Genomic DNA, 12,438 nt, shown 5'->3' on the forward strand with positions numbered 1-12,438 from the left:
ATGGCAGATCCGTGTTCGAATCTCTTCTCCTCATCAAGTGGAAGAGGGACTTGAACCAGTGTTTCCTACTTCCCATATGAGTACCCTAAACCCTGGGCTAAAAGTTAGGAGGGAGGGCTACCTGTGTGTATTAGCTTGTGGGACCTGATCTGGCAGGTGTACTCAGAGGCCACCTACCAAGTTGGGCCCCACACTCTACTTAGGCCTATCTTCCTCCAGACTGTGAATCGCTCTAGGGGCTTAGGTGGAAAATAGACATCCGGATGCCTAGAGGGAAGCAGCACTGCAGTGTACATGCCTAGAAACATAGGGATGGTGTAAAAGCTGGAATGAGCCGGAAAGGCCCAGAACTTTTTAGTCAATACAATTGTTGCAAAAACCAGCAGGTATTTTTACAGGCAGTTAAGAACAATATTTTAGTAATGAGAACAGACTCATAACACACTGTACTCCTAGGAGGATTCTGTGCCACTGCGCAGTGCAGAATTTTGCAGAAATTAATGTGGGGCATGCAAAATTTCCTTTTTTTCCCCCACAGAAATGGGCTGCAGAGATGTTGGCCACCACTAGTGGCTGCTGGACTTGGCAGAGCCCAGCTTGCAAATCAGAAGACAACGCCAGGGAGAGTGGGAGGGAACTGGAGTGTTCCCAGAAGCTGTTGCAGTTGCCAGCATGCCCTGAGGGAAGGAAGGGAGCAGCAGCAAGCAGGAAACTGTATGCAAGCCCGGGACCCGGCATCAGACTGTTTCTCCTTCTGGATCCCTGAGCTCTGGAGAGGTAGGGTCTGTGAGTGTCTGGGCCGGGGGGAATGTCACAGCTAGCCTCTGGGGGAGACGGGGTGTGAGTGTCTGGGCCAGGGAGGGCTCCACAGCTGGGCTCTTGGGGGGAGGGGTTGTGAGTGTCTTGCCCCCTGGCTGGGTTCAGAGGGGAAGGAGGAAGAGAAGTAGGAACTGGGGTGTTGTAGGGGTTTCTTTAACTCTCTACTCCGGGGGGGGGGGGGGGAAATTTGTGTGTCTGTATTGTTACAGACATACTTGCTGACAGGTATTTTGAAATAAATTACAAAACATAATTGAAATTGGTGTGATTGTATAGTGTTATTTTGACAAAATTTGCAGAATTTTGCAGAATTTTAAAATATTGTCACGGAATTTTACATTTTTCATGCAGAATTCCTGCAGGAGTAACATTGTCATTAACTCATTTTGGCTCAAAGCATTATTTTAAACCCCCCAAAAACCCCAAAAGACAATATTTTCCCAATGAGAACCCATTACTAGCACACTGTCATTAACCTGTTCCAGCCCAGAATCACTTTTTAACACCAATAGGGACCTGGAACAATCAATTCTGAAGTTGCATGGATATAGAAAATTATTACATATTGTACATAGAGGTGAGAATACATAATGCTAAAGAAAAACCCATGTAATTTATCTTTTATGGGGCATTCCAGGTAGTAATTATCTTTATTACTGAAGCTACACAGAACACATGGTTCTGAAGAGACACAGGAATGGCATTTTCATAAATAAAATTGTTGCCAAAAAGAGCAGATACTGTGGCAGACACTTAAGAACAACATTTTAGTAATGAGAACAGACTAATAAAACATTTCTGTTAACCTGATCTGGCCCAGAACCTCTTTTTTAACTCCAAAAAGGACCCAGAACACAGTTCTGAAGTGGCTCATGGGACCAAAATGATACACATAATACTACCAAGTGAGAATAACTCTATCCCACAGAAAACTTTTTCTGAACCCACCTTCAAGTGCCAGTTACAGGCAAAAAATAGTTTTATTTTTTCTGAGGTGGCACAAGGGACCAAAAAGATTCACATACAGTGGTGTCCCATCTATAAATGCAAGCATGCATTGCATGCCCAACTGTCTGTGCATTGTCTAACCGGTGGCCTGCAGGCTGGATCCGTCATGTGGGACAATTCAGTCCGGCCCTGATGTAGAACCCCAGTCCTTCGCACAGAAGGACCTCGCTCACAGTGCATGCGAGATCATGTTTACACCACATGGAGGATGCCATTTTGGACTGCCTAAGGCATGCAAATAAGTTGTTTCATGCCTTACTAAAACTGTCACGGCATGTGACTGTACACGTAATACAATTAGCTGAAAACACTACAGAAAACCTTTGCTGAAGCCACCTTTAGGTGCCCGTTCCAAGCTCCAACTAGCTTTATAAATAAAACTGCCTAGAACACTCGGTTCTGAAGAGACACAGGGAACAAAAATATGCCAGAAACTCATCTTAATAAACAAAATTGTTGAAAAAACAATGGATACTGTTACAGACACTTCAGAACAATATTTTAATTAATGAGAACTGACTAATTACACACTGACAGGTTTCAGAGTAGCAGCCGTGTTAGTCTATATTCGCAAAAAGAATAGGAGGATTTGTGGCACCTTAGAGACTAACAAATTTATTTGAGCATAAGCTTTCAAGAGCTACAGCTCACTTCATCGGATGCATTCAGTGGAAAATACAGTGGGGAGATTTATATACATAGAGAACATAAAACAATGGGTGTTACCATACACACTGTAACGAGAGTGATCACTTAAGGTGAGCTATTACTAGCAGGAGAGTGGGTGGGGGGGACTTTTTGTAGTGATAATCAAGGTGGGCCATTTCCAGCAGTTGACAAGAACGTCTGAGGAACAGTGGGGGGTGGGGTGGGGGGAGAAATAACATGGGGAAATAGTTTACTTTGTGTAAATGACCCATCCACTCCCAGTCTCTATTCAAGCCTAAGTTTATTGTATCCAGTTTGCAAATTAATTCCAATTCAGCAGTCTCTCCTTGGAGTCTGTTTTTGAAGTTTTTTTGTTGAAGAATTGCAATTTTTAGGTCTATAATCGAGTGACCAAAGAGATTGAAGTGTTCTCCAACTGGTTTTTGAATGTTATAATTCTTGATGTCTGATTTGTGTCCATTTATTCTTTTACGTAGAGACTGTCCAGTTTGACCAATGTACATGGCAGAGGGGCATTGCTGGCACATGATGGCATATATCACATTGGTAGATGTGCAGGTGAACGAGCCTCTGATAGTGTGGTTGATGTGATTAGGCCCTATGATGGTGTCCCCTGAATAGATATGAGGACAGAGTTGGCAACGGGCTTTGTTGCAAGGATAGGTTCCTGGGTTAGTGGATGAGCTGTAGCTCACGAAAGCTTATGCTCAAATAAATTTGTTAGTCTCTAAGGTGCCACAAGTACTCCTTTTTTTTTTGCGTAATTACACACTGTTATTAACACTTTCTAACTCAGAACCTTTTATTTGAACACAAAAAAGGACCTGGAACACACGGTTCTAAAAGTGGTCAGGGACCAAAGTGATACACATAATACAACTAACTGAGAATAATGCAATAATACAGAAAACCTCTTCCAAACCCCTCTTCAAGTGATTGTTTCAGGCAATAAACGGCTGTATCAGTAAATCCGCCTAGTAAATCCACTCAGTTCCAAGGCAGTACAGGGGACAAAAATGATACTCATACTACAACAGAGAATAATGCTATAATACAAAAAACCGCTGACACACCCACCTGTTTAGCAAATAGCTTTATTAATAAAACCACCCAGCAGACTCAGCTCCGAAGTGGCTCATGGAACCAAAATAAAGGGAAATGTCTGGAATGGCATTTTAATAAAGAAAATGGATTTAAAACAACTCAGCGGAAACAGTCAGACAACACTGAGAACGTTATTTTAGTAATGAGAACTGATTAACAGCTGACTGTCATTAACCCATTCCAGCCCAGAACCATTTTTAAAATGAAGGAGGAGCTTGAACAGTCAGTTCGGAAGTGGCTCAGGGGACCAAAGTTTTCCATATAGTACATATAGGTGAGACTAATATAATGCTAATGAGAAACTTGTCTGAACCGACCTTTAACCCGGGTTTTCGGGTGATAATTAGCTTTATTACTAAAACCACCTGGTTCCAAAGAGCCACAGGGGACAAAAATGATGCATGTCATACAAGTGAGAACAACATTGTACTACTGAAAACACCAGCCTAAGATGTTACCACAGAAATGGGGCCAGGAAGCAGGCAGTGAGGGGGACAGTGTGGGTATTCCATGGGGGTGAGCACTTTCTTGCTGCTTCAGAACGCATGTACCTGTGGGAACGCCTGTTTTCACCCCGTTTTCACCTCTGCTTCTCTGCAGTTTGGAACTTTGACATTCCCCCCACACGTAGCTCTCAATCGGCGTCGAGAATGCACAGAGCTGCTTAGAGGGTGTGGAAATCCCCCATGTACAATTGCATGGCACATAAATAGGCTCAGAATAGGCCACTAACCTCCTCAGTCCCCATCATTGTTGCCAATCACTGAGTTGGAAGTGTGTGTTGCTTAAATGCAATACATTATTCTACTTTAATCATCCTACTCTATCATCGGTTGCATCTCGACAATTGTCCAGTCGGTGGTGGGTCTCACCTGTGACTCTAATCTGATTTGCACAAAGCTTTGCAGAAGATTTAACAAAACCTAAAATTCACAGGTGCACAAATACAATAAAATAGATTGTTTAGTCTTTTTTTCCTCCAGTATGTGTAGTTTAGTTTATATGTGTATATTGGGACAACTTTCACTGCAAGAAGCTCTGGACATTTTAAGAAATCCTATAAAAGACAAAATATCGACTCTTCCAGTTTCTAAGCCAAAAAATGGACAGCTGCTTGCATACCGTTATGAAGGGCAAAAGGACAAAAAAGATGACTGGAGGTGTGATCAATACAAATGGATCCACAAAGGAAGACATCTTTTCCCAGCGGGGGGAGCCTCTGGTAAGGAAGAGATATTTTCGAAGACTGATCAATACAGATGAGGTTTTTTGTCACAGATACGGATATAAAGTTCTTGATGGAAATGTGGACAAAGTGATCGTTCATTATCTGGGACAAGATGAAAAACCTGACCCATGTGTGCCCTATAGGAATATGAGAAAATATCCCTTGAGATCTCATGGTTGTTCAATGCCATCTGTACTGTCAAAAGTTGTGGAGCAGAAACATTTAGGCCTCTCTAAAAATTACCAGTGAAAAATAACAGTCTCTAATGTCTCAGCTGCACATATGAGAGTGACTTCTCAAAAATACACAAGAAATAAAAAATAATGTGTGAAAAACAGAAAAGCAGAATCAGTCACAATGCTTAGTGATGTGTATGACCTTCACTGTCCCCAGGAAGGATTTGTGTAATACTGCTAGGTCCCTGAAATCTCTGAAAGTTTGGATCTTCCAGAAGTTATTGATATTTTTTAAGAGGTGACAATACTGAAGCCAACTACACTTCTTTCATATGCCCATTTCAGCTAGGAGACTTTCCCACTCCCCCTTCATGTGCCTTTTTTCAGGAAAATCCAGCAGTTCCTGTGGCTGCACTGATTCATGACAAGTGCACAACACATGCACACAAGATATTTTTTCATTTCTAGCAGAATATATGTCCCAGGTCAGCAGCAGTTCCACTGTACTAGTGCTTTGCTATATGTATAAATTTCAGCCCTGGGCCAATTCAGAACTGACTTTTCTGGGTCCTTATTGGCTTTAAAAATGGTTTGGGACCTGAACAACTTAATAACAATGTGTTCTATATCTGTTCTCATTGCTAAAGTATTGTTCCTAAGGGTGTCTAACCGTATCTGCTCTTTTTTTGCCATAATTTTTTTTATTAAAATGCCATTCCTGGCCATTCCAGCTTTTACACCATCCCCTGATTTCTTATCTTGTAATTCTGGGCAGCCTCCTCTATGGGAACCACAGTGTGTTCTCTGTGATCTTGGGACAGATGACAAACCAAACAAATGGGTGTTTGATCCTCTTGGCAGAAGACATCTAAAGCCTTCTGGTGTTTTTCACACACTTTCCCAACTTCTGGTTCTTTTGTTGGCTCCAGTGTAAGTGGTCTGGAAGCTTCTACAATATTCCTTAGCTGTCTGTTTGGTTTGAAGTTTCTCTGGGAAAAGGTTTCTCTGCACTCAGGACAGGAGAAGTTCATACTCAGTGCCTCCCAGCACTGAGAGATGCAGGCCTGGCAGAAATTGTGCCCACAATCTAGATACACTAGATCTTTAAAATAATCTAGACACACTGAACAAGTCAGTTCACCTGGGAGCAGTTGTGCTGGATTCGCAGCAGCCCTGGCTGCTTCTGCAGAGAAGAGAGTTTCCTTTTATTGTTCTCAGAAATGGGCTGATTCTGAATTTTGCACACCAAACAGGTGTTTCCTACATTTTCATTGTCTCATGTCACTCTTGGGAGGCTGGAAACTCCTTTTGGTCTGAGTTAGCACCTGGAAGAAGCACCATGACAGACTGTGGAGTGGCAACACCTGACGCGGTTGATCCCTGCAATGGTGCAGCATGGCCACCCTGCAGATCAGTTGTTTGAAAACCAGCACCTGCCACATCCACACCTAGCTCTATACAGCATTTCTTCCCGCCATTGCTGTGTCACTACATTGTGGGACTCCAGAGGTACCAACAGCCTAGCTTGTGGCACAGCTCTCTGCAGCAGGTGGTTCTGGGAAAATTTACCAAGTATTGTGGGCTGCCAGTGGTATTCCAGCCTTTAGAAGGGGAGGATCCTAGAGTCATGCCCCTCCAACCCAATGACTGGGGCAGTGACCATCTTTTTTTCTGCTCAATGTTCGCCCTCTGTGGTTGATACAATAATTTATAAATATCGTCTTCCTAGCCATATTCCCGCAGGTCAGCAGGGAATATACACATGGCCTGTGTCTGAGGGAAAACAGGTGGCTGGGAACAATGGGGCCAGAGTCACTGTCTGATTCTCACCAACTGCAGCATGAAAACACTATATTTTTGTATGTTGAACTTTTCCCCATCTTTATTGTACCTCTTGTGCATTCACTAATATTGTACCCAGGGGATGCGATATGTACATAAAGAGTTCCGAAAAAGAAGCTCGATATTAGACCTGATTTTCTAAAAGGCTCATTTGTAAACTCTCTGATCTCTGCTGAGACACACTGCCCTCCTCTCCCCAGCCCATCTGGTCAGCCCCAACCACTATTAAAACATTCTAAATTATGACCGAGAAAAGAATCGACATTTCTGTTTTTAGCAAAGACCGGTGTAGCCACCAGTAATACAGGGTTCGGCTCCTGTCTAATGCAAAATTGAAACAAAACCTCAACTGTGGGGCTGCTGATGAGCCACCACCATTCATATGAAAACATTCACTTGATCCCAGACATTTATCTTTGTCCAAGTGCTGTCTGGACGACAATGAGTCTAGAGAAAGAAAAAGGTGAAAAAGAGTAAATGTCCTGTTCTCACATTTATGAATATATTCACAGTGTTAAGATTCCAAAACTAAAGCAAAATGAAATGAAAACTAACTGCATTAACTTACAGTTCAGGTGGCTAAGTGCAATTCAGATCAATACAAACCATTACACACAGGACTAAAAAATAACCCCACACATAAAAAAACCTAAGAAAATTACCTAAGGTTACATAAACATCTCTGAAACAACACATAATTCCCATACAAACCAATAAACAGAAACATTTTCACGGATTACATCCAAAAAACCTTAAATCTGCTTTTGTACCACTAGTACTCAGTACAGCTGACTCTTCCTTCCTGAGAGATTTGGTGGTCTCATTTGGTGTGTCTACACTGCAATGTAAGCCCAGGGTCAGTAGAACTCAAGTTAGCAGACCCTGGGTTTGTTAACCTAGGGCTTGAGCGTCTACACTCATTTGTAACCCCAGCTTAGGAATTGTTGAACCCTGGGTCCCAACCTGGGGCTCCAGCATCTACACTGCATTATGCGGGCCCAACTCTAACAACCCATATCCCAGACTTCCTAGCACCCTCCCAAAATGTGGCTGGCTCTAGTCCTTAGTTCCTGGTGCAGTGTGGAAAAACTTGACTGTCCACCAAATCTGACTGTCCAGAGGACAAAGCACATTAACCCATAGGATACTTTTGGCAGACTCATGGAGAACGAGTCCAGTTGGGCTGCGTCTACACTGCGAAGCAATAAGGTTGAACCCTGGGTCCTGGCTTGACCCAGGTGTGGACCCTCCATCCCTGTGGGGTCCTGAGCCCTTGTGTCTGAATGATGGGTTAGTGTGATTTGTGTGGAGATGGGTGGGGGTTAGTCTTGAGCTGGAGTTTAAACCCTGTGCTTATATTCTAGTGTAGACATACCCAGAATCTCCAGCTCAGAAGGATAAAAGATGGAGACTCTCTAAAGCTAGAGAGGGACTAAGGTGACAGAAGAGAACTTGCAGGGAAAAAACTCAAACAGACATACTTAAAAAACAGTGAATTCTGGAAGAAGCTCAGGTGAAGGTTAATATTTATTGCTGAAAAGAAAGGAACCCCCCCAAACTCTAATCCAGTGTATATATGCTGTATTGAGACCTGAGTAGGGAATTCATAGGCTCCAAATGATTAGTTGACCATCTACATCCACAATCATTTTCCCTGAGAGTTTCCCACCTCGGTCAATTAACAGAGTAATATATGTTACAAAATTCCCCAGGTGACTGTTTATTACCTTTGAATTTCTTCACTATGGTGACCAGAACTGGAGAGTTTTGAGAAAATTCCCAGAGTCTCCATTTCAGTTCAGAAGAAAAGGCCACTGGGTTCTGAAACTTCTCCCTCTAATATCTGAAGAAGACCCCAGTGTTACTCATGATGGAGTTTGTTCATATTTGGTTTTTTTTTTCTAAAATGGATTTTATTCTAGTGAATGGTTGTAGCTCCCCAGACCTTGGAGGATTAAATTCTCTATTGCCCCAGGAATAGGTCCAATACCAGCTACCAAATACCTCAGTGCCCAGCTGAGCCGCCTCACTCCCCCCTCCCCCACACCGACCCTCGTGCCCGCCGCTTGTTCACAGCATCCCTCCTCACTTCCCCACCCCTTTGGGGGGAGAGGTGTAGTGCAGGCAGTCAGCAGCAGCAGCAGCCGGTGGTTGGTGGGTGGGCAGGTGGGTGAGGCCTCACATTTCTTGGGGATGCCTGCGCCAGGGAGGAGACTTCAAAAGACAAATGAGCACTTGCCAAAATAATCCTTTTGGTTTTCTTTTCATGTTTCCCTAGCCTTTGTCATGAGATTTTCTTGTTCTTTGAACAAAGAAAATGATCAGTATCTATCCCAAAAACACTGAGGGCGAGCGCTGGATACGCACTCCGAGAGGCAGAGACTGAAACGGGGAAGGAAGTTGCTGCCTGATCCCTGCAGAGATGTGAGATACACTCAGGAGTGGGAGGGGTGGGTGGACATGGCCTTGTGTGACGTTACACCCTATATTTTTTGATATGACTACGGCACAGATATGTTTTATGCAAGATGGGTTATGTGAGGTATCATTGAAAGGGTTATGATCTACTGAATGTGTTTATCCAATTTGTATACATGTATCGTTTTTGTAACTGAAGTTAGGAATAAGAAAAGGAGTACTTGTGGCACCTTAGAGACTAACAAATTTAACAAATTAGGAATATTGACTATGTAACAATTACAACTGTGTGTGTATTTGGGGAAACACCCACCAGACAGTCGGCAATCAGCCTGGATGGGCCATTAAGAAGGACAATAGAACTGTCAAGATACTAATCTCCCGCCTTCCTGAGAAGCTTCCTGGGGTGCTGCTTTGACACTGCAAGGTCAGGTGATGATGTCACCTGGTAAGGAGTCCCACCTTCGATGCTGCTGATACTTTCCCACTAGAAACAAGGGATTCCCGCCTTATGTAAATTCTATTTAAGGCTGGGAAGTAAGGCAATCCGGGGTCTTCTCCACTGCCTGCCCGCCCAAGAAGGAAGACTGCTAAAAACACCCGGAGAAACAAAGGAACTAAGCAGGGGAAAGGCAAGAGCTGAGTCCAGGCTGAGACAGGGGTCTAGCCTGTAAAGGGACATAACTGGACCTCTGAGCTGCAGGAACTCTGCAACCTGCCTAAAACAACATTTGGGGTGAGAAATTACTATTTGTAACATGTTTCTTCAGTGTATTAAGCTTAGTTTAACACATTTATTTGGGCATAAGCTTTTGTGGACTAAAGCCCACTTCATCAGATGCATGGAGTGAAAAATACAATAAGCAGTATATATATTACAGCATGTGAGAAGATGGGAGTTGCCTTACCAAGTGGGAGGTCAGTGCTAATGAGGCCAATTCAATCAAGGGGGAAGTGGCCCATTCTCAATAGTTGACAAGAAGGGGTGAATGTCAACAGAGGGAAAATTACTGTTTGTAGTGGTAACCTAATCACCTTGAATTGGCCTTGTTAGCACTACATACAGTAATTTTCCCTCTGTTGACATTCACCCCTCTTGTCAACTGTTGAGGACAGTCAATCCACCTGGGGAGGCATTTTTTTGAGCTTCTCCCATTGAAATAGCTGCCGCCACTGGTTGGAGGTGGATTAATTAGCTCTCCCGCTGGCTTAGAGCAGATACATGAGAGCAGCATTTCTCAAATGTGGCCACCGTGGCCACATGAAGCCACTGGATGCTTTTCTTGTGGCCACAGCTAGCTGGGCAGTAATGGGGGGGGGGGGCAAAGCAGCGGCCCCCTCCCCCAGAGTCACCAGCAGGTGTTGGGCCCTGTCCCCTTCTGGAGCCACAAATGCTGGAGGAGCAAGCATCCATTGTGTGTTCCCACCTTGTCGCGGGTGGTGGGGCTTGCATTTCCCGCTCCATTTTCCTGGCACTTTGGGCTCCAGCCCTGACCCAAGACTCAAGCCCCCCGCCCATTGCCCCAGTCCCCACGGCCTCCTCTGGCCCTGGATTCCAGCTGTGCAGCAGCAGGCTCCAGATCTCTGCTGCAGACTCTGGACCCCGGGCTCACCACCTCTCCCATTGCCACTGGCCCCGGCTGCCACCCTACCCACCTGCCACCTCCCATCCAGGGCTTAATTTGTCTCCCAACTTGCTGAGTTTGAGTAAGTCTGCTTGCAAAGTGATATTTGTAGTTTGTTAATCACTTTTCGCTGCCTCCCAGCTCGCTAGCAAGTCTCCTGCTGTGAGACGCGACATTAACAAATGTACAAACATCACTTTTCACAGAAGCAGACTTACTTGCTAGCAAGTCTTCTAAAAATAACACAAGCAAAAAGGAAAAGAAATAATAATTAAAAAATAAAAAGACAAGAATATGCAAAGCACCTTATTTGTGTTTCTATTCTGTGTAGATCCAGTAAAGAATACCGAGAACTGTACATTCTTGTTATTATTGAGTCTGCAAAAAAAAAAAAACCTATGTAAATAAATTACAATGATTTGGACATGGATATGTGCATATTTATTTGTTTTTCCTAAAGCTAATTAAGTATTTTAGGAAATATTATCAGAGTGGCCACCAGTGGGAACCCCTGCACTAGAGAGCTTACAGTGGTGCAGCTGCATCAGAAGCCATAACCTAAGAGTGCTATCTAATCTCTTGATCTCTTTTTGGCCTAGCAAAATAAGGCCCTGCACTTAACTCAATGGCACTGGTCGTTTTCGATGGCTGCATCTGATCAATTCCAGCATTTCAGGGGATTCTCTCCGTGGCCATCAGTAGAAGGCCGATGATTTCTCTGACAAGTGGGAAACGAGGAGGGGGGAAATAGGGGAGTATCCTGAGTGGACAGAGCACCAGTCCCTGACCCAAAGCAACAGAAGCTTCGCTGCTGACATCCAGGTGCCCAACAGGGAGCTGCAGTCAGTGCCCACACGGGATAGCCAGCCGGGAGATGGGCAGAGGGGATCCCTGGGAGGGGGCAGACACGAGGGGGGTTTAAATTGAACCCAAGGATGGGTTCATCTGGACCAACAGGTAACCAGCAGAACCCAGGGGCAAAGCTCTGACAGCTCCATGACTGGAGCCAGGGGAGCAGAGCTGGTGGCTCCTGCCCAGGGCCGGGGGCCAGTGAGCCTGGTGTGGAGATGAGACCAGCTCTGACCAACTGCTCCCTGTGCCCGTCTGTTACCAGAGCGAGTCACACACAGAGTGTCCCCGGCTCCCGTCACCCCGGGATCCTCTGGAACAACCCGAGTCTCCCTAGAAACCCCCCTTCTCCCCCCTCCCCGGGATCTGCACGTCTCCTTTCTGTCCCCCCATTGACCCTGTGGCTCCTATGCAGGATGTGTACATAGGGCTGGGAGAAGCTGCCCGTGCCCAGGGCAGGTGGGGCCCCCAGGGGGCAGGGTCTGGGGCAGGGGGGCTGCAGCGCGGTGGGTTTATCGCTAGGACCCAGGAGCGGCTGGGTGGGAGCAATGGCCGGGCTCCCTGCGTCCCGGCCGCGGGAAGTGACTCGCAGCCGCTGCGGCGACTCTGGCTCCCGGCGAGATCCCCGAGCCCCGGCGGCTGGTGCTGGGAGCCCGGAGCCCTGGCTGCAGCCGGGAGAGGGGAATCTCCAGCCGGGCCC

General features: G+C 45.2%; 2 protein-coding genes across 2 annotated transcripts in view; one reads left to right on the forward strand and one right to left on the reverse strand.

The window, feature by feature from the left end:
- LOC119843336 (butyrophilin subfamily 1 member A1-like) overlaps positions 1–12,438 on the forward strand; it is a 1,931,986-nt gene that overhangs the window by 465,614 nt on the left and 1,453,934 nt on the right. The gene's annotated exons all lie outside the window — the stretch shown is intronic.
- Positions 1–12,438, reverse strand: part of LOC119842630 (E3 ubiquitin-protein ligase TRIM39-like) — a 28,227-nt gene that overhangs the window by 14,984 nt on the left and 805 nt on the right. The window contains 1 exon segment of the mRNA XM_043497484.1: positions 5,745–6,206. Coding sequence (XP_043353419.1) covers positions 5,745–6,206 — 462 coding nt within the window.

This window comes from Dermochelys coriacea, chromosome 14, assembly GCF_009764565.3.
Source record: "Dermochelys coriacea isolate rDerCor1 chromosome 14, rDerCor1.pri.v4, whole genome shotgun sequence".
Lineage (NCBI taxonomy): Eukaryota > Metazoa > Chordata > Testudines > Dermochelyidae > Dermochelys > Dermochelys coriacea.